We start from the raw sequence: 22,379 nt of genomic DNA, 5'->3' as shown, positions 1-22,379 counted from the left end.
TTGATTTTTTTAGTCTTACTGCCCCATCTTGTCCACTGAGAAAGCACATGACTTGCACAGTTGACATTCCGTGTGAATCAGAGCCAAAGTCACAGACTTATACGATTTCCAGTTTGATTCTTAGCTGTCTGAGCTAGAGCGCCTCATGAGAAGTCACTGATTAAAATGATGTATGTATTTTTTTAATAGAAGATCTTTGCTTTACAGATACAGCTGAGGTTTATCAACCCCCTGAAAAATTTAAGACGTCTTGGAATCAAAATGGTAACTGATATCTTTTTGGATTGGGAGTCCTATCAGTTTGGAACAGAAGAAATTGATGCTGTATTTCATGGTGTAGTTTGGCCCCAGGTAAACCTTGATGTACATTCCGCCTGGATACCTTTGCTTCTTCCTTTGTTGTGACTGCACCAGCAGAGTCTCCCCTCAGACATGAAAGAATGCCTGTCCTGGTCTTTTATTTCTGGAAGTTTCAGAACTCTTTCTTTGCCTCCACTACCACCTGAAGCTCAAGAGCTAGTTCCTGCAATGCCATGGCAGTTATTCTTAAGGCTAATTTGAATATGATTGTGTCCCTTACGCAATATATAACTCGTAGCACCTCACATGATGTGTCTCTGGATGTTGAGGGGAAATACACAGATATTTTTATCACACGTTTCCTTGTGTGATTTCTCTGGTTATAACCACTTGGTGACAGTTAAGGTTACTTATTGCTAAGAAGACTATAGGAGAGCCTCGATTTTAGCAGATTTCTAGCTGCTTGAGCTCTGTCATCTCTGACCAGTTGAACTTAAGCTCCCTGGTTCCTTTCAGGCATCTAGCATTTCCATGCACCATCTTTGCCATTTTTCTTGTGTAGGTGTTACTTGGATTACCTTACATTTTCCTCATTCTGTCCTTTAACTGTTCATCTCTCTGCCTTCACTCTTTTATCCTTTGGTGCGGTTTCCATGTCTGTTCTGCTTTTTAGTTTAGTTTTTTCTAAATTCTGTATATGTTATTATTTTGTATTCTGTTTTTATTTTGTTCCTAGATCAGCAGGCTTGGAACTGAGAGTCAGTATTCTCCTACTCCTCTGCTGAAACTAATTAGTATCTGGAGCAGAAATGCAAGGTATAGCCTCTCCTCTCCCCCTTTTAAAAAGAGCAGGTAATTTAGCCAAGGGCACTAATATGACTTATGGTCTTTCAATGCAGTGAACTATTGTAGGTGCAGTTAAAGAGAATAAGGCAGCTGTATCTTAAAATACATAGTTTAAAGAAAACATAGTTGCTGAACAATATCCTATATAATAAAGAAGTAATATGCAAATTGACTGCCATGCCCTCACACAAGATGGCCTCCCCCATGAGGGCACAAGATGGCCATCAGGGGTGGGCAGTTGGGGGCAACCAGGCCAGCAGGGGAGGGCAGTTGGGGGCAACCTGGCTGGCAGGGTAGGGCAGTTGGGGGCGACTTGGCCGGCAGGTGAGGGCTGTTGGGGGCGACTGGGCCTGCAGGGGAGGGCTGTTGGGGGCAACCGGGCTGGCAGGGGAGGGCAGTTTTGGGCGATCGGGCTGGCAGGGGAGTGGTTAGGGAGCGATCAGGCTGGCAGGCTGACGTGGTTAGGGGCAATCAGGCAGGCAGGCAGGCGAGCAGTTGGGAGCCAGCAGTCCCAGATTGTGAGAGGGATGTCCGACTGCCGGTTTAGTGAGATCGGGCCTAAACCGGCAGTCGGACATCCCCCGAGGGGTCCAGATTGGAGAGGGTGCATGCTGGGCTGAGGGACACCCCCCACCCCACCCCCAGTGCATGAATTTCATGCACTGGGCCTCTAGTTATAGTATAATTCAAGAAAATGCTTATGCATGTATGCAAATAGAAGATGAAATAGAAAATGTCTAGAAGAACATATGAGAAGCTGTTGATTTTACTGTACCATGTGGAGGTTTGGGTGAGCTGTTTTTGCATGTATCACTATTCATGAACATGTCCCTGAGTCATTAAGTAGTTTTCAAAAACACACTGAAGAAGACCTTGATTTCCTCCTCAGGAAACCCAGTTACATTTTTACTGGTAGGAAGGCTCATTTATTTCCCAACGAGGATGCACTTTCATATCCTGTTTTAGCACTGGATATTTGCAAGCAGCATTCCATAGGCACACTGGAGAAATGTTTTATGTTTGTGTAATTTTTATGCAAAGGAGCCACAGAGGACTTTCATGATAGTGACTCAGTTTTATGTTAGTTGGGTCCTTCACAAGGTATAGATCTGCATCACTGGATGCCACTCATTGTCTTCTGCATTTTCTCTCTCATTTTTGTTTGGAGTAAAAATAGAAGCTACGTAGTTATAGAGGAGGTGAGTGGCAGAACTTTATTTTTCTTTTCTATTTCACACTTACCTGGTAGAAATCTTTAGAAGGGTGGACTTCTCTTGAATCCTCCACAGCAATAGATATGCCTGTGCAGTTGTGTGTAGAATGAGTGTTTCAGAACCACTTGATGGGAATGTTACTCTTCAATAAATTTTTATTTTGAAATATGGCTCCAGTTTCATAGCGTCAGTCAGACATTGCTTACAACTAAGGTTAAATTATCTTAGAAATTAGGTGCATTCAGGACAACAAAAACTTGATTACTAATTAGAGTGATCATAGCCCAGCTGGCATGGCTCAGTGGTTGAGCATGGACCTGTGAACCAGGAGATCACAGTTCGATTCCCGGTCAGGGCACATGCTCAGGTTGTGGGCTCCATCCCTAGTGGGGGTTTTACAGGAGGCAGCCAGTCAATAATTCTCTCTCATCATTGATAGTTGTATCTTTCTCTCCCTCCCTCTCTGAAATCAACTAAAAAAAATTTTTTTTTTTAAAAGAGTGATCATCCTTAGTTGGTTTGACTTAGGGCAGTGGTCGGCAGACTGCGGCCCCTTGAGTGTGGCTCTTCCACAAAATACCACGTACGGGTGCGCACATACAGTCCGATTGAAACTTCGTGGCCACACTCAGGGGCCAAAGAGCCGCATGTGGCTCGCGAGCCGCAGTTTTCCGACCACTGGCTTAATGGATAGATCATCGGTCTGCGGACTGAAGGGTCCCTGGTTCAGTTCTCAGTCAGGGCACATGCCTGGGTTGCAGGCTCAGTCCCCAGTAGGGGAGTGCAGGAGGAAGCCGATCAATAATTCTCTCTCATCATTGATGTTTCTATCTCTCTCTCTCTCCCTCTCCCTTCCTCTCTGAAATCAGTAAAAATATAAAATAAAAAAAATAAAAGTAAAGTGATCATAGAGTCTATTGTCCAAACTAAAACATTCCTGAGGGTGAAGAGATGCTACAAACTATTAAGCCATAAATTGGAACTGTTCTTGGCCACTCTCTTAATAGCTGCTCTGGTTCTGGCCACCATGACCCCTGAATGGTTTAGTCTTTTCCTCCCCTGAGCTCTTTTCTCTCCTGGAAGACCCTGTGACTACATACTGTCTTTTTAAAAAATTTTTTTAATTGATTTCAGAGAGGAAGGGAGAGGGGGAGAGAACATTAATGATGAGAGAGGGGATTGAGCCAGCAACCCCTGGGCATATGCCCTTGACCAGAATCAAACCCGGGACCCTTTGGTCTATAGGCCGATGCTCTATCCACTGAGCCAAACCAGCTAGGGCGACATACTGTCTTTATTACACTCTTCTGTCTTCAGAGCTTACCTGCCTAATGCTCCTTGAAGGCAGAGACCATTTTGTATTTATTGTATCTCCCTCCATAGAGGGTTACCCCTCTTCATCCACAGTTAGTCATTATTCATTGCATGTGATGAAGTGCTTAAAGTTGCTGCCTGAGCCGTACACTCAAGCATAGAGCATACCCATGTGGGCTTCAGTTCTGTTGTTCCAGAGGCACACTTAGAAGTGGCATCGGATCTGATGGGCTCTTGCTAGGACCTTGCAATTGAAAGCAGTTCTCTCACCTTTTCTGTTTAAAAACATCTTAAGATAACCTACAACATAGTGGTGAGAGTCGTCTCTGAAGCCACACAAATCCAGCTTCAGGTTCTAGCACCACTGTATATTCTTTGGCAAAACTGGCTTTCCTGAGCCTCAGTTTGCCACCAGTGAAATGGAAATAATAACAGTACCTACCTCATTAAAAATATGTAAAGCGTCTTCTTGGTGCCTGTCTATACTGTGCCGAGTATCTATTGGACAAAGATGTATGAATATAATCTTTTAGAACTTTTCTATCAGTGTGTCAGTACTAAGTATATTAAAGTGCCTGAGGTCTTTTTCCCAGTGATGATTGACCTTCCTACTAGTAGTTAGGATTGCGTGTCTGACTGTAAAACAGCTGATGATTTGCCCTCGGCTGGAATGCCTCTGTGCCCTCCACCCAAGCTGGTGCGTTTCATGGCCCAGGATGCTCTCATCGTCTGAGTTGTTCAGTATTGGGGATGGACTCATCCACCTTCCCCGACAGATGGCCCTAATCTCTGAACAGTGCATATCCTGACACAGCAAGGCTTATCATTGAAAAATAGCCAGTCAACAAAACATTTGTTTAGACTCTGGAGATTCATGGTTCTAATCTCAGCTCTACCACTTATTAGCTCCATGGCTTTGGACAAGTCTGTTTCTTCATCTGTAATATAGAGATAATGATACTACCTCACAGAGATGTTATGATAATTAGATGAGAAATGTGCATAAAGTGCCTATGTAATGTCGGTGAAGTGCCTAACATTATTATCCATCGAATTTTAGACTTTAAAGTAATTTACCTTTTGAGTATCTTATTAAGATTCATATAAACACATATTTGTTAAACTGACTATGAAAATTCATGTAGAAGATATTTTTACAAATAAGCATTGAGAAATAAGATGACTATTTCAGTATTTTTTTTTTCCTGCAGATACTTCCCTTTTCTGGCTAAACAGAAACCAGGGCACCCAGAATGTGACATCCTGGTCAATGTTTTTGCGATTCTCTCAGCAAAGAATCTCTCTGAAGCCACAGCCAGTATTGTGATGGACATAGTCGACGACCTTCTCACCCTTCCTGATTTTGAGCCCACAGAAACAGTCTCGAGCTTGCCCGTAACTGGATGCGTGTACACAGAAAGTGCAGATGGTATGTGTGCTGCACCAGGCAAATGATTCTTAGACCTTTGAGATAGCATTTGTTCCCTGAGAAAGGAAAAAGTCAGTAGAATTTGACTTTTCTTTTCTTTAGAAATGGATACCAATTTACATAAACTGAGTTTTCTTTGCAGTGGTAGAAATTCAGATTACTCACGCTCCAGAAAGCACAACTATCCTCTGGAAAATGATCAAATGATTTTCACTGTCATGTCTCTGAATTGTTCCTACCATATTGTGCTAACAGTTCTTTCACCACTAACAAAAATGGCTTAAGGGTCTCGTATCAACTTTTCATTCAGCCATATAGCTATTTTGTCTAAGAAGAAAGTTATTTAATTTTTAGAGTTGAAATTTATTAAACTTGCATAGTAATTGAGTGCTCCCCTTGTCTGTCATTATGAAGATACTGTACAGTTATCCTATAAGAGAATAGTTAATTAAAATCAAAATATTTGTCACCATTTATTTCAGAGTCTATCACAATAGGAGGACGATTAATTCTACCTCATGTACCTGCAATTCTCCAGTATCTCAGCAAAACCACAATAAGTACAGAAAAGGTGAAAAAGAAAAAGAACAGGGCACAAGTCAGTAAGGAACTTGGCATTCTTTCCAAGTAAGTGATACATATTCTTAAAAGATCACTTCACCATCCATGGTCTTAATTTTTTAAAATTATATCTAGTTTTCGTTGTTTTAATGTGATAATAAGCTAAAAAGATTTTCAGTATTTTTGAAGGCCCTTTATTTTTAAGTTAGTGTAGAATTCTGTTTCTCTGCTGGAGTATTCATTTTAAACCTTTTATGGCATCTGCCTTCATTTAAACATAAAAGAGAACAGACTTCAAAATTCTTAAGTAGACTAATAGATTTGCTTGTTTCACCTTTGCATGTTTTGTTCAGTTAAAAGTTTTAGTAACATGAGATCATACAGTGTTTCTGTTTCTTAAAATATTTTTACTGATTTTTAGAGAGAGAGAGGAAGGGGGAGGGAGAGAAAAACATCCATGTGAGAGCGACACATCAATCAGCTGCTCCTGTACGCCCCCTACCTGGGATGGAGCAGTAACCCAGGCATGTGCCTTGACTGGGAGTCAAATTGGCAACCTTAGTGCATGGGACAACGCCCAACCAACTGAGCCACATGGGCCAGGGCATAATCATATAGATTTTATTTTATTTTGTTTTCCTTTGATTGATAAAAATAATTAATTTAAAAGAATAGTTTGTTTTTTTAAGAGTTAAGATCTCGAAAGGGTTTTTAAAGATTCTCTTTGGCAATAGACCTAGTAGTATATAGTTATGATTTATATAAAGAGCAAGGTTGGTAAACCTGAGTACAAAACATGATTCTATCTTAAGCTTTAATTGTTTTAGGACTCAGTTGTTGAAACTATTTATTCTTTGATACTTTCACCAACATCAAAAAGTTGTATGTTAGAATCTTCCAGGAACTTCTTCTAAACTTTTCATTTATACTATTGTATTTCTAAATTATATAGAGTGGAAACCACACTGAATGCACTGGTTACATTTTAGCACAGGCTCTGTGGCAGCGGGAAGATGATAGATCAGGCACCAGAAAGACCAGTGTTTGGAGGGCCTGCTCTGTCACTTCCCAGCTGGATGACATCAACTTCTCTGAGTCTCGGTCCTCTGGGGAAAGTGGAGCTAATAAATCCCACATTGTAGAGCTATGGTGGGAGTTAAATTGAACTACTTTTTGTAGTCTTAAACAAGTCTTGGCACTTAAAATGTTATTTCCTTGTAAAATAGGAAATTACTAATGGCCAGATTGTAGCATTGGAATTTACTTTAACCCACCTGAACAATCAGACATTACAAAAGAAATAGAATAGTAGCCGTGAGCCTGAAGCTGGAGAGAAGAGTGGGCACTGCTGAGAACCGAGTTAGACTTTGTATACAGGCACACATACTTCGTCATCTGGGACTTTTGTCACTGATGTTTTCTACAGAAAGTTTTAACTCCTTAGAGAAATACGCTTAACTTGTTTGTTTTTCTTACCTATCATTTCTTTTCCTTCTCTAGGATCAGCAAGTTTATGAAAGACAAAGAACAGAGTTCTCTCCTCATTACACTCCTGCTTCCCTTCCTCCACCGTGGCAATATTCCTCAGGTATACACACAGGATGTGACTTTGCCTTTGAAGTGGTGCTTGATTAGGGTTATTTGCAAACAGTAATTTTATTGGTTAGATTCTGTGATGTATTTGCCTTCAAGCATTTATGAAAAGATTTATACAGAATTATAAACTTGAAAATAGAAGAGAAGAATTGGGACAGAATTTTGGGAATGGGGAGACATCATCTACTGTAACAGTATAAGTGTCAGCCCCTTTTTTCCTTTGCTTAGCTTCTCATCCATTTCAGGATTTTGTTTTTCCTGACTTTGATCAATTACAAATCTGGAACCCAAGAAGTGCATCGTGTAATCTCAAATACGGATCACAGCGGCAAAACTGAACGAAAAGTCAGACTGTTTTAATATTCAGACATAGCTAAGAGTTTCTCATATGATTTTCAAACTCCAATTCAGTCTGATTAAAAGAGTCTTCCTGTGGCTCAAACTCATTTGCCAGGCCTTAGTAGTTATACTGGGCATCTACTATATAGTAATTCTGTTTAAAAGACCACAGATCTGGGCACAACCAGAGGCGTAAATTCTTCACCAAGCTCATGTTTCTTGGCTTTTTTTGACTTGACAGTAGGAGAAAAGTTGTTTGAAGACCATGCATATTTTCTATTAGAATTAAAGGAAGAAACTGTTAATGGACATTACTGTGGGTTTTATGTTAAAATGCTAAGAACTTTTAAAAGACTATGGAACAGCTTTTCCAATGATGAGTTTTACTTCTTATTCATAATTATTTGTTTTGTGTGCTATAATGTATTAAAGCCAAGTTGACCAGTTTTATAAATTATTGAAATGTAATTTCTATTCCTATTTCTTCCTAAGGATACGGAAATCGATATTCTGGTGACAGTGCAGAACCTGTTAAAACACTGTCTGGAGCCCACGATCTTCCTCAAGCCCCTCGCAAAACTCTTCTCGGTGATTAAGAACAAGCAGTCGAGACAGCTGCTTTGTACAATTTTCCAGGTCTGTGATACTCATTTCCACCTGAATCACCTTTGTGAGTGAGAGCAGGGAACCGGGGGGTAGTGGGCAGAAAAGTTAAAGTTTTATTCACTAATGTACTGTTTTCATTCCTTTTAGACTCTTTCTGATTTTGAGAGCAGGTTAAAATATATTACTGATGTTGTCAAGGTAAGAAAGAAAAGCTTTATTTCTCTTTTGCTTCAAAAGTGTTATATCATTTTTGTTTACTTAAGTTTTATATATCTTCACTTACATGGTTCCAATGGCATTTCTCACAGCTTAACGCCTTTGATCAAAGACATCTTGATGATATCAACTTTGATGCTCGCTTCTCAGCATTCCAGACCATCACCTCTCATATTAAAGAGATGCAAACCGTGGACATTAACTACCTAATTCCAGTTATGCATAATTGCTTCTATAATCTGGAGGTAGGTTTTTATAGCAAAACTTTGCCAATTATTTTTTATTGTTTTGATAATACAACTACATGACTAATTTCTTAATTTGTGTTTTGCGGAGGACAAGGGTTTTTTAGTATAAAATTTCTTTAAGTTGTGGAATATTTTGTTTGGCAAAGACCATATTGTTATTCTCATGATTTGAAAGACTAAGATCTAATATAATAAAAGAGGAATATGCAAATTAGCCGGGACGCTGTAATGTCACAACCAATCTATAAGCTGCGGGGAGCTACATTCCATATATTAGTGCATAGAATTACTTGGGTGTTTTCCTGTGTCCAGTTAGGAGACATGTCTTTAAGTGATAACGCCAGCATGTGCTTGATGAGCATCATCAAAAAGCTAGCTGCCTTGAACGCCACGGAGAAGGAATATAGAGAAATCATTCATCGTTCACTCCTGGAGAAACTGAGGAAAGGATTGAGGAGCCAGACAGAGGTATTGGGGTTTGTAGTTGTTACTTTTTCTCTTAAGTTTGTTATGTTTCTGTTTTTTTCTACTTAACTACTTAGAAAAGCAGTCAGGCCTAGTACATTTAATTAAAATACTTGATTATGTAATACTTACCAAACATTTAGGAGGGGGAATGGAACAGAGCAATCCCTTTTGATGTAGCTTGTTTTTATACTGAGAATGTTTTACTTTTTTTAAAAAATTGATTTTTTTTGTGTGTGTGTTGGGGGGTGGGGTTGTATTATCTAGGAAACAAATTCTAATAAAAAATTTTTTCTCAACTTGGTATTTTCAGAGTGTTCAACAGGATTATACCACACTGCTTTCCTGTTTAATTCAGACCTTTCCCCATCAACCAGAATTTAAAGACCTGGTACAGCTTACTGATTGCCATGACCCAGAAATGGACTTCTTTGAGAATATGAAGCACATTCAGGTAGAAGACATTTCTGTTTTTTTTCCCCTGCCTATAAAATAAGCAGTTCACAGGTCTGTCTCTTTTTAAAAGATACATGTTAATTTTCCAAAAAGTTGTGAATGTCTCATTCTTGGTCTTCACGATATCAATCAAATTTGTGTAGGAGATGATCATTTCCTGGAGTCTGACTTCCTTGGTGGTATCACAAACCACACTAACAGTGTTACCTTTCTCTGTCATTTTTAAAGAAGCTTACTCGCCTTTGGATCCATTGTTAAACAAGTGCTATGGATTATGTCTCTGGAAGCAAGTCAAGGCACAGGTGTTTGCTCATGTAACAAGGACTGTATTGTACTCCTTAATCTTTCCATGGCAAAGGAACATGATACTGAAATGGAGTTGGCTGTAGGTGAGATTATTCAGTAACTAATTCATATTTTATCTAACTCATAGATCCATAGGAGAGCAAGAGCCTTGAAGAAACTGGCAAAACAACTAACAGAAGGCAAGATTGTGCTGTCTTCTAAATCTCTTCAAAATTACATCATGCCTTATGCCATGAGTCCAATTTTTGATGAGAAAATGCTCAAGGTAAGGCATTAAATCTAGAAGCTGGTAAATCTCTACCATGACACGCTTTCCAAAATGTAGATGGGGGAATGGCATCTAAATTTCGTGGCATCCATATTGATGTTGTCACCATAATTAGAAGGTTAGAAGAGTTTTAAAGCCTTAGAATTGTGCATGGCACATAGTAAATGCCCTGTAAATTGTGACTATAGTTTTATTTTTGCTATTATTAGCTCACAAAAGGCCAAGCACAGAATATTTCCCCTGTTAGCAATGATCACATTACTAAGATCAGCTGAGTAGTTGTCTTCCCAAGTGGCTCATAGGAGACGAAATAAAATAATAGCTACTTTTTCTTTAGCACTACACCAGATACAGGCACTATTGTAAGTACTCGAATACATAATATTACTTCTTGCTCACCACAGCTCAACCCTGTGTGGTAGACACTGTTATCACTATTTTACAGAACAGTGAACTGAGAATAGATGAGGTTAGGTAACTCTCAATGACACACCGTTTCAGAACTAGTATTTGAACTTAGGACTGTCTTCGCCATTATGCTCATAGTGCGTAGAACAGTGCCTGGCACGTTGTAAGGACTTGATAAGTATTTACTGATTAAATAAATTAATGAAAGATAGTACCCAGAAATTCAAGTCTAATTTCAGCAATATAAGGATTTGTGACTTGAATTTATACTGGATTGATTACATGGTCTTATAAAAGGATAGATTTGCTCTGTTGTTTCAGGGTATTAAAAATTTTTTAAAGAATTGCCTAAGTAAATAAAAGAACACTCCTTTAAATTCCAGTTTAAAGAGCCAGTAAATACAATCAACTTGGAGTTTGATGGCAATAAAATAAGAAAGAGATATAGATGGGAAAAATAAATTATATTTAGGTTTAGTTGGCGTTAGCATGGTATATCTTTTTATAGTCTTATTTTTAACCTGTGACTTTACACTTAAAGGCAGTATACTTTTTAAAAATATTTTATTGATTTCAGAGAGGAAGGGAGAGGGAGAGAGAGATAGAAACATCAAAAATGAGAGAGAATCACTGATTGGCTGCATCCTGCATGGCCCCTCCTGGGGATTGAACCCGCAAGCCCGGCACGTGCCCCCGGAATCAAACCATGGCCCCCTGGTTCATAGATTGACACTCAACCACTGCGCAACACTGACCAGTGTACTTTTGAATGTTGAGCAGTGCAATATATAATTAACTTTGACATTTGTCAAATTTTACATATTCACAGTCTGTAGGGTTGAACCTATCAGGGAGGTCTGAATGGAAAGAGTCTAAAATGTATTAATGTTTTTTAATTAAAGGAAGATGAATTGACAGCATCTTTTCTTAGGGGGTGGGAATGGAGTATAGTTTGAGTATTCTTTTCTATAACTGTTAATCATCTATTGTCTAAGCTTTTTAATGTACCACATTAGCTCTATATTTTATTTGCAAATGCTTGCTCTATGTTGATGCTCTTGATTTGTTTTACAGCATGAAAATATAACCATTGCTGCCACAGAGATTATTGGAGCTATTTGCAGACATCTGTCTTGGTCAGCCTATTTATATTACTTGAAACATTTCATTCATGTCTTACAGACAGGACAGATCAATCAAAAATTGGGGGTCAGGTACAGTCAAACTTCTTATTTTTGTTAAATGTAAATTTTGGATTATTTACTGAAATCATTTTTCTATAATCTAATTTTACTTTTACATTGTATTAGTGAGGTTATGCTCATGTTTGTTAAAGTCAAAAATACCTAAAACCGGTAAAAGTAATTCTAATGTTTATATTTGTTTAAATTGCCTCTCCTTTTTAATCATCAAATGATATTATTAAGCAAATAAATATTTCTGTCTACCTTTTTTTAACAGCTTGCTAGTAATAGTATTAGAAGCATTTCACTTTGACCACAAAACTCTTGAAGAACAAATGAGAAAAATTCAGAATGAAGAAAGTAAGTTTTTAAAACTTTCTTAAACTATATTGCCATTCCATTTTTGGATACTTTATAATAATTAATTAAAGATTTACCCAGAGGAAATTCAACTTATTCCTTGTTTTTACTCTTGTAGCAGTGTGTCAGGCGGAAGTTAAAATGAGTATACTTGTAAAAACTTATGTACTAATAGGGAAGGCCAGTCTAAGTTATTTACATGGAAATCCAGTATTATTGCCATCACATTTGGAAAGAGCAGTAAGCAATGAATGAAAAGGAAAGAGCAACAGTAAATGAAATATTAAGTAGATATTTAAGGAACACTAAAAGTAGGTATTTGACAAGATTATAAATGGACAAGCCTCTGGCAAAGTTGATCAGTGGAAATAGAAGGCATAATTAACAATATTGGGAACTTTAAAAGGTCACAATGAAATGAAAAGGTAAAATATTATGATCTCAGTACTTATAAATTTGAGTACTTGGCTGAAACATACAAAATCTAAAAACAAAATACAAAAACTAACTTTAGTAGAAATAGAAAAATCTAACCACTAAAGACATTAAGTCTGTAGTTAAAAACCTCATGAAGAAAATGCCAGCCTCAGACTGTTGTATAGGCAAGATCTGCAAACATTCAAGAAATGGATAATTTCAACCTTAACACCAGCTGTTTCAGGTGATTGAAAAAGAGGACGCCCCCACTAAGTCATGAAATTGCTATAACTGGTTAATGGAATTTAACATATTAGCATACAAAAAGTATTGATCATCTAAATATACATAAGGGAAATATTGATTAAATTCAATATCTATGTATGATAAAAGTTAATATCAAGCAAGAAATAAATAGAAATTGAGTTAGCCTGTTAAAAGATTTCTTTTAAAAACCTAATACAACACCATAGTCAATAATAACGGATTAAAAGTCTTTGCTTTCAAACTAGAATGAGGCAAGGATACCTACTACGACTGCTCATGTCGAATATCAGTCCAGATTCTAGCCAGCACAGAATAATAAGGAAAGGAATGAACACTCAAGTAGGCCAAGGTATCTGTCCTAATTGTTTTTGGCTAAAGATGTTGAACTATTCTAGCCCTCAGTTTGCATTCCTCTACATTCTTCCTCAAAATTTTCTAATTCTTTGATTCACGGTAAAATCATTCTAGAACCACACTAATGAATAGAAAAGACTGGTTTGAACGTGTAGGAACTATATGTGTTTTAAACAATTAATGTATTAAAGCCCTTTAACAGTATGTTTAGCCAACTGAATCTGCATTTTGCATATGTAGAAACATTAGAAATTTTAAATACTTAATTTGCTTAACTATCTCTTCTTAAATATGACTGAAGTTTAAAGCATTTTTTGAGCACCTACTATGAACTGGGATTTTATAGACATAATATCCTTTGTCCTCATAAGAACATTACAAGCACTGTAATTATTAGTTACCCAATATTTTTTATAAGAAAAATTACGATTAAAAAATATAAAGTAACTTTCCCAAAGCCACACAACCAGTAAACAAAACCAAGACTAATAATTAACATGTTTTGAAAGCCAATGAAGTATCAGAAATATATTTTAGGCGCATTATAGCCTTCATCTCATTTAATCCTCACAATAGCCGTGCAAGGTGCTGTCTGCATTTTACTGGTGAAGAACCCAGAGCCCACTTGGCTTAAGGTAACTGACTGTGGTCACATGGCTGGTTAGTAGAGCCAAGGCTGGACTCAGCCCACAATGATGTGCTGCCTGATTTTCTTTAATAAATAGAACCTTAATTGTCAGTATACTTGTCTCTATTCCTCATTAGACTCTAAGCTGTGAAAAAAAACAAACACAACCATAATCCCAAAACCCTCTCATTTACTGTGATTTCTTCAGCACTTATCTTGCCTGCCCATAGTTAGTGACTAGATGTTTTTTATTGGATGTTGATAGAAAAGACTACTTTAACACCACTGTGTTGTTTCCTTATTTGATTTAAGATGCCTTTGCTGTTTACTAGATATGGACACAACAGAAGCGACCGAGTTGCCAGAGCCTGAAGCCATGGAATTAGAGCCAATGGATGAAGAAGAGATGGAAAACAGATGTAAGAGTTTGTCAGATGGCAACGAAGAAGTAGGAAACCCTGACCCAGCTGATTGTGAGGAAACATCAGCTAAGGAAACCGAGTGTGTCACCAAGTCCTTCTCTTCCCTTCCTCGGAATAAGGAAGAATTGGAGAGAACAATTAAGAATATTCAAGGAGCCATAACAGGGGATATCCTACCCAGGCTCCATAAATGCCTGGCATCTACGGTAATTATTCTGCTTGGGGCCCAGCAGGTCTGTGTGAAGCAGGGTGTTTGTGGGGCCCTGTCAGCGAGAGGCTCTTAACTATTATTGATTGATGTCAGCGTTTGGATTTTCTTTTATCTCAACATTTCACAGTTCACTTTCTTTCTCCTCTAGTCATCTTCGGGTTCATCTCCTGCTGCAGCTAGGCAGTAATGTTCCTTCTTCATTATGATTTCACCTGGTAGATAATATGCTTTTCTATCTCTGAAATAGATAGTGACTCCCATTTCTAAAACAGGTTATTAAAAATTACTGTCTGTTTCCCTTTTTTCTTTCTTGGCTACTTACCTGCTGTTCAAAATTATCTTCCCCCTGGTTAACAGGGATAACTTTTAGCAGTGGATTCTCATGATGCCATAGCCCTTCCTTCTCAGTATAAAACATGGATTGGCAAACTGTGGCCATAGGCTGAATCTAGCCTGTGGCCTATTTTTGTAGCTAAAGTTTTGTTGGAACACAGTTAAACTTGTTGATTTACATATGGTCTGATTCTGCTTTTGCATTACTACAGCTGAGTTGAGTGGTTTCCACAGAGATCAAACCGAAAATACTTATTCTCTAGCCCCCTAAAGAAAAACTTTTGCCAACCCCTGGTGTAGAATATTAACTTGGTCATTTTATATCTTAGTAAATAACTTTATTTGAGACACTATATTTCTTATGAACCAACAATGTCACTCAAACACTTGAAAGTCCCAATTGATACATATTTTATAGGATTTTTGTATATTTCATAGCAGTCTTAACTCACAGTAGTGTAAACTTGGCTTTATTTTTTTCTGGTTGCTCCTTTGAAAAACATTGCATTGCTATTGTTTCTACAATTTCTAAAGGTTTATTCTCAAAGTGCATAATTTAGTTTGTTTTCTAAGGCATTACACTTAGAAATGGACATCAGTTATATCAAAAAAACTTCTCTTTCAAATGAAAGATTGTAGTGTTAGTGGGTCCCTGATCTATTTATCTTCATTTTAGTTTAACCTAAATTTTTCTTACAGACTAAACGGGAAGAAGAACACAAGCTCATAAAGTCCAAGGTTGTGAATGATGAAGAAGTGGTTCGAGTTCCTTTAGCTTTTGCCATGGTTAAACTAATGCAGTCCCTTCCACCAGAAGTTATGGAAACTAACCTCCCAAGGTATGTTGTGTGACAATTGCAATAGTTCCGTGAAAATCACAGATTGCCTCTTTCTTCCTAACTTGAAAGTCTTTTATCAGGAAGAAGAGAAGTACTGGCACAATTTGCTGTACTTGGCAATCCTAAGTGGGAAATCTGGGTTATGGGCAATGAAGAAAGAAAAGGATGTTTATATTTTTATTTGCTTCCGGGGTTTTTTGGTGTGTTTTTTGTTCTGTTTTTTTGATTAGTCATTTTCAATTTCTCATTTTCTAGTATTTTGCTAAAAGTGTGTGCCCTCCTCAAGAATAGAGCACAAGAAATCAGAGACATTGCACGCAGCACTCTTGCAAAAATAATAGAAGATCTGGGTGTGCACTACCTGCAGTATATTTTAAAAGAATTACAGACTACCCTTGTCCGTGGCTATCAGGTAAACTGCATTATGTGCTTTATTTTTAAGTTGGGTTGGAGTTTTTATTTTGCGGTTTGAACACTCTTAAGTCATGCTGCTTTGGACCTATCTTCAGTATAGCTGATCCCCTTAGATAGCTGTCAAGAATAGTCAAAAGTTTCTAATCAGTATTTTTTAAAGCTCCAATATTTGATTTTTGAAAAAATCCTTCTAGGTCAAGCTTATATAACCTGTCATTTTTCTCTTAAATCACTTCATGTCAACTTCTGCATTCTCTGAGTTCTTAAAAAAATCTTGTTGAATGCATATTGAATGTATTGCAACAAATGTGAGCAATAAAGAACATACACATCTATTTAAGAGTTGAAACAGTGTTGGGCACTGAGCATACAAAAGATAAATCAAGTACAGCTCTGTCGTGGAGGATTTAGTCAAAATATAAGGGAGCATCTACAGCAGCCGTGGGCAAACTATGGCCCGCGGGCCGGATTCGGCCCATTTGAAATGAATAAAACTAAAAAAAAAAAAGACCGTACCCTTTTATGTAATGATGTTTACTTTGAATTTATATTAGTTCACACAAACACTTCATCCATGCTTTTGTTCCGGCCCTCCGGTCCAGTTTAAGAACCCATTGTGGCCCTCGAGTCAAAAAGTTTGCCCACCCCTGATCTACAGTATTTAAATAAGTAGCCCTTTAACCAACTGTTTTTCAAGCCCATCCCATCCTGTATAATAAAAGGGTAATGTGCAAACTGACCCTAACAGCAAAACGACTGGAACGACTGGTCGCTATGATGCGCACTGACCATCAGGGGGGAGATGCTCAGTGCAGGAGCTGCCCCCTGGTGGTCAGTGAGCTCCCACAGGGGGAGCTCCACTCAGGCACAGCTGGGCTGCGGGCTGCTTGCGAGTGCAGCGGCAGTGACGGAGCCTCTTCCGCCTCCTCGGCAGCACTAAGGAGCTTCTCCCGCCTCCTCTGCAGCGCTAAGGATGTCCGACTGGTGCTTATGCCCGCTCCCCATGGGGAGCGGGCCTAATCCGGCAGGTGGACATCCCCCAAGGACTCCCGGACTACCAGAGGGATGTCTGACTGCCAGTTTAGGCTCGACCGCCCCCCCCCCCCCCCCAAGAATAGGCCTAAGCTGGCAGGGGAACATCCCCCGAGGGGTCCCGGACTGTGAAAAGGCACAGGCCAGGCTGAGGGATCCGTCCCCCCAAGTGCATGAATTTTCATGCACCTGGCCTCTACTTATTTATTAAAATAATTAAAATAGGGAGGGGTAGTAAAGGGTAAAGGGGGTCAAATATGTGGTGATGGAAGGAGATTTGATTTTGGGTGGTGATCACACATGCAATATACAGATGACTTATAGAATTGTATATCTGAAATCTGTATGATCTTATTAACCAATGTCTCCCCAATAAACTTAGTTAAAATAGAGGACATCTGGTCATGTAGACACTACCAAAATTGTACTGTTCGGCTGTCATTCTTCATCCTCCCAAAAGTATTTTTTAAAATTATTTAAAGCCTCAGGAAACATTTCAAATATGTAAAAGCACTAAAAGATCACAAGTAGATACATATGAAACTATGCCTTTAAAATCTAGACTCTGTATGGACAACCCAGTGTGCTTCCTTGGCCTGTGATCATTATCTGATGTTTACCTTGGAAGCAGTATAAAGAATCAGAAAGCCTGAGAGCAGCGCAGCGTAGTGATAGGGCTCTGGTGCCAGCCCGTCTGCTTTCAAATCTGACTCCACCACTTCCTACACACGTAATCTTGAGCAAGTTACTTGACCTGTCTGGGCCTCAGCTTTCTCTTAAAAAATGCTGATAACACCGCACCTCCATCAAAGAAAGAATGGGTGAAGATGAAATGATTCCCTACATGGGAGGTATTAATATGTGCCTAGCCTGTGGTAGGCTCTTAGGAATGTTAGCTCTGGTTACTCTTGAGGACAGAAACTTATTTGTGTCCTTCACAGCGCGTTATGTACCAGCTTTGATTGCATTCAACATTGGCACACTCTTTAATTCACAGGTTGGTTTGTAAAGTTCCAGGCTCTGTGCCTTCATACAGCCCTGGCCTGGCTTAGTCACAATAATCCTAAGCATGGACGTGTGTTTTCCGAGCAGCTTTTGTATAAAATGACTGTTTGGTCAAAGGATTTTAGATAGTGATATAAGTACGTGTCATTTGTCAAAGCTTCTCCCAGCAGTAATGACAGATACGTACCCGAGTGCTCTCCTCGCAGCAGTTCTTAGCTCTTACTTTTTTCTAGTATGGTGTCTTAACCAGTTATACCTTTTTCCACATTTCATTTTAGGTCCATGTCCTGACTTTCACTGTTAACATGTTGCTGCATGGCCTCACCTACAAGCTGCAAGTCGGAGATTTGGACTCTTGTTTAGATATAATGATTCAGGTAAGGTTTAGAGAAAGGAATTCCAATTTTTTTAAAATAAGCCAAGGACACCAAAAAGTCAGTTTACAAAATAAGAGAATAATAGCCTATGAAAATGAAATTAATGTTCTGTCTCATATCTTAGATTAGCAGGTTTAAAAAGCTAAGACTCAGGTGAAGTGAGCTGGTGTGCTGCCATTGTTTTCTGGAAGGAAAATTGGCATTGAGCAAAAATTTCAGCCACTTCAAAATATCTGTTTTAAAAGAATAATCGGAGTTGTGGTCTCAGGTTTATATAAATGTTTATTTACCAGAGCTTTATTTATAATAGTGAAAAATTAGTAACAGTCAACTTTTAAAATTGAATCATTTGATAATTTGAGGTAGGATTTGGAAGAGACTAAATTTTTTTAAAATATATTTTTATTGATTTCAGAGAGAAAGAGAGAGGGAGAGAGAGATACATCAATGATTAAAATCATTGATTGGCTTGCCTTCTGCACGCCCCTTACTAGGGATCGCCCGCAACCCAGGCATGTGTCCTTGACAGGAATTGAACCTGGGACCCTTCAGTCCACAGGCTGATGCTCTATCCACTGAGCCAAACTGGCTAGGACTGGAAGAGATTAAATTTGCTACACAACATTTTGTTCATTATTTTAAACTGCAGACACTAACACTTTGAATTAAATGTATTAATATTGATTACTAAGTTCAGATGTCATGAGAATTCTTACAAAGAAATTAAGCAGCTCTTTGGTGATATCTAAAACTTGTCTGCATATTATGCAGTTATATGAATAAATCTGTGCAGTACAGTACGTACTTGAATAATGTCATTTCATTATAACACTAGAGACCCGATGCACAAAATTTGTGCAAGGGGCTTGGCCCCCGCCACCTCGGCTTTGTCCAGAAGGTCGTCCAGTCTAATTAGCATATTACACTTTTATTATTATAGATTGCTGAGATGTTTGTATCTGTTAGCCTGTGGCACAATGCGTTTTGTTATGCGTCATTTTGCTTAAGGTTGCAGAACCTATCCACAACAATGAAACAGTTTTCTTCTTTTGTTTCCCATTAGTATAAACCTTCAGGTGTTTCTGTATTTGTTATTTAATAATTGGTTCCTAAACTACATTGAGAAAAGTGAACTATAATAGAAATTTCTTCCATCTAATTTCAGTCAGTCCAACTCGCTTTTCTTGATTTGGATGTGCCAATGCTCTTTTCAAAGACTGCTTATGTTGGCATATCTTGCTGAATGTACCTAACTGCCATTTGACCTTTTTCTTTTAAAGATTTTCAACCACGAGTTGTTCGGTGCCATTGCCGAAGAGAAGGAAGTGAAGCAGATCCTCTCCAAAGTCATGGAGGCCCGAAGAAGCAAGAGTTACGATTCTTATGAAATCCTGGGCAAGTTTGTAGGAAAAGATCAGGTTACAAAACTGATCCTTCCGCTAAAAGAGGTGAGGATCTGAATGCTACAGGGATCTTGAAAAGAGCCTGGCAGGGCAACCTTGCTGCCCTTGATCACCATTTCCCTGGTGTAAGGACACCAATACCATGTGGCCACTAGTTGGCAGCCCTGAGTTGAGCGTTCTAACCCAAAGTTCAGAGTCCCTGCTGTAAACCCTGAGATGCAGGAGGAAAGACAAGAATCAAAGAGTGGGTGAATAGTACATCTGGGACCAGTCAGCAGCTACGAAGGTAGCCTTTGGAGCCAGACTGCTTCTCCCAGAATGCCAACAGGAAGAAAACTGGCATTTGTTGAACATACATAATGTTCTAAGCATTGTGCTTCGTTATCTGTTCTAATCTGCACAACCACCCTGTGAGGTCTATGGTACCTCATCTTAGAGACAAAATTCAGGCTCAAGAAGGTAGAAAGGAACAAAGTTAAGGAGGAAAGTCAATCTTTCTGATCTGAAGCTCACATTTTTCCACTGTTTCTTTGCTGCCTCCTATTGGGCAGGGACTGTAATTCACCTCCCTTCATAGAGTTCTCTGTGCCTATTGCAGGGGTGAACATACAATAAACATTATTCTTTCTATCACTGTTATATGTACTAAGACTAGAGCAAAGCACTATCTAATGGCATGAGTTAACTATACTTCCAAATGTTTTGGTGCTGGATTAACTCCATAGTTGCTCCGAAAAAGCATTTAGCCTGATCTAAGAATGTTAGCTATGCTTTGAGGATGAAAAAGTCAACAGAGCACATATATTTTCCATGTGTATCATCAAATCCCTCCAAGGAAATGACAGTTATTATTACCAGGTCTATGCAAGGAAATGGCTTTAATGCACCTGGAGGGTCAACATCTCACAAGTGTCACATCCTGTCTTCAGCTGTGTCCTCGGGCCTTACGCACAGAGAGCAAAGAGGGGCTGCAGGACACCTGGGGGCGCCCACACTGCTGACCCTGGTCTTCTCTGGGGTTGAGGTGATGGGTAAATTTGACTCTGTTATATCTGTTTGAAACCTTATAAGAATGTTTCAGTTTTAATTAGAAAAATTAGAACAAAGCCCAGTGCAGTTCTTTGTTACCTGAGCATGACATTTGTGTTTGCCTCTAGATCTTACAAAATACCACGAGTTTAAAACTGGCCCGGAAAGTTCATGAGACCTTACGCCGAATCATTGCAGGACTAATTATAAATCAGGAAATGACAGCAGAATCCATTCTATTGCTCAGTTATGGTTTGGTCAGTGAAAATCTCCCCCTGTTAACAGAGAAAGAAAAGTAAGTTTGAAAAACAAAAACTCTCATTTAGGTGCTTGTTTCTGATAAGACGTTCAGTTTTAAATGGTTTAATTTAAAAATTTGCTTTAGTAAAAAAAATTAATATTTATCTAAGTTATAAGATTTGTGGTGTTTTCTCTGATATCATTTCTGTTTGGGATGTTGATGGAATCAAAGTTAGGATAGAGTTTAAATATCCTATATACCTCTTACTCTGAGAGATTTAGATCTTGAATCCTAATAGCAACTCTACATAGTACTGTCTTTATTTCACAGAGTAGCTGACCCTCTTCACCAATCTACTAAAGGTGGTTTTACCATTTAAATAACAGGACAATCTCATTTCACATACCCATAGTTTCTTAGATTAGAATCTGAGCTCCCTAATGCCTTGAGATTAAGCACCAATTTACAGTTCTCTTTATTTTACAACGCATACCATAAACTACTTGGCAAAAAATAGGAGCTCTATACATATTGTTGCTTCTAAGGAGATTTAGATCTTAAAAGATTTAAAAATGCCATACTAGTAAACTTCCTTTAGATTTTGTTTCGGTGTTGTTCTGAAAGAGACTCCTTGGCACTTGTTTTCAGACATCAAAGAAAGGGAGTGTACCCCAGCTGTTCATCTGAATTTGGGAGTGTCCTCTGTGTCTCATGGTTAAGGGAGAAAAGACCCCTCAGCAAACAACACGTTAGCTAGTGCTCAACTCTCATCCCCAGAGAGGGCCACAGTAGCCTATGGGAACGCAGCATTTATTTTTATTCCACTGTGATTGACAGAAATCCAGCAGCCCCTGCCCCGGATCCACGTCTGCCACCCCAGAGCTGTCTTCTGCTGCCCCCAACTCCAGTTCGAGGCGGGCAGAAAGCTGTTGTGAGCAGGAAGACCAACATGCACATATTTATTGAGTCTGGGCTTCGGGTAAGAATTAACCCTAAAGTGAGACTCACTGCACTTGGTGGGTCTGTGCCTTTTCCTGCTGCTGAATCTCTAGTGCTTATTTCCACTGTAAATGTTTTACTCTAAGTAAGTTACGGAATTTTTTTAAAGGTGCACTGGTCCATTTACTATTTATATTGATCTCTTCCTGTACTTACTTTGATAATGTAGCTCTCTCAGAATTGATGATTCTGACTTAATATTATTATGGTTTCATTGTTGCTTTGCCCATTAGTTTACACCTCTAAACTACTGTGAATTCTTTTAAAAGGTGGTGAGCTTTTAAAAACACAA

General features: G+C 38.6%; 1 protein-coding gene across 1 annotated transcript in view; it reads left to right on the top strand.

Moving 5' to 3' along the window:
* The window catches only part of UTP20 (UTP20, small subunit processome component), an 85,508-nt gene that overhangs the window by 50,793 nt on the left and 12,336 nt on the right, over positions 1-22,379 (top strand). Inside the window, exons 28-47 of the mRNA XM_006084088.3 lie at positions 208-351; positions 1,037-1,116; positions 4,886-5,103; positions 5,586-5,730; positions 7,165-7,252; positions 8,092-8,235; positions 8,353-8,403; positions 8,514-8,666; positions 8,982-9,137; positions 9,448-9,588; positions 10,024-10,161; positions 11,647-11,786; positions 12,034-12,116; positions 14,115-14,410; positions 15,448-15,587; positions 15,843-15,999; positions 18,317-18,415; positions 19,696-19,863; positions 20,976-21,142; positions 21,926-22,067. Coding sequence (XP_006084150.1) covers positions 208-351; positions 1,037-1,116; positions 4,886-5,103; positions 5,586-5,730; positions 7,165-7,252; positions 8,092-8,235; positions 8,353-8,403; positions 8,514-8,666; positions 8,982-9,137; positions 9,448-9,588; positions 10,024-10,161; positions 11,647-11,786; positions 12,034-12,116; positions 14,115-14,410; positions 15,448-15,587; positions 15,843-15,999; positions 18,317-18,415; positions 19,696-19,863; positions 20,976-21,142; positions 21,926-22,067 — 2,850 coding nt within the window. The remainder of the gene's footprint in view (positions 1-207; positions 352-1,036; positions 1,117-4,885; positions 5,104-5,585; positions 5,731-7,164; positions 7,253-8,091; positions 8,236-8,352; positions 8,404-8,513; positions 8,667-8,981; positions 9,138-9,447; positions 9,589-10,023; positions 10,162-11,646; positions 11,787-12,033; positions 12,117-14,114; positions 14,411-15,447; positions 15,588-15,842; positions 16,000-18,316; positions 18,416-19,695; positions 19,864-20,975; positions 21,143-21,925; positions 22,068-22,379) is intronic.

The sequence above is a fragment of the Myotis lucifugus genome, unplaced genomic scaffold (assembly GCF_000147115.1).
Source record: "Myotis lucifugus unplaced genomic scaffold, Myoluc2.0 scaffold_10, whole genome shotgun sequence".
Taxonomy (NCBI): domain Eukaryota; kingdom Metazoa; phylum Chordata; class Mammalia; order Chiroptera; family Vespertilionidae; genus Myotis; species Myotis lucifugus.
Note: the sequence above shows the minus strand (reverse complement) of the source record. Positions and strands in the feature narration are given on the sequence as shown.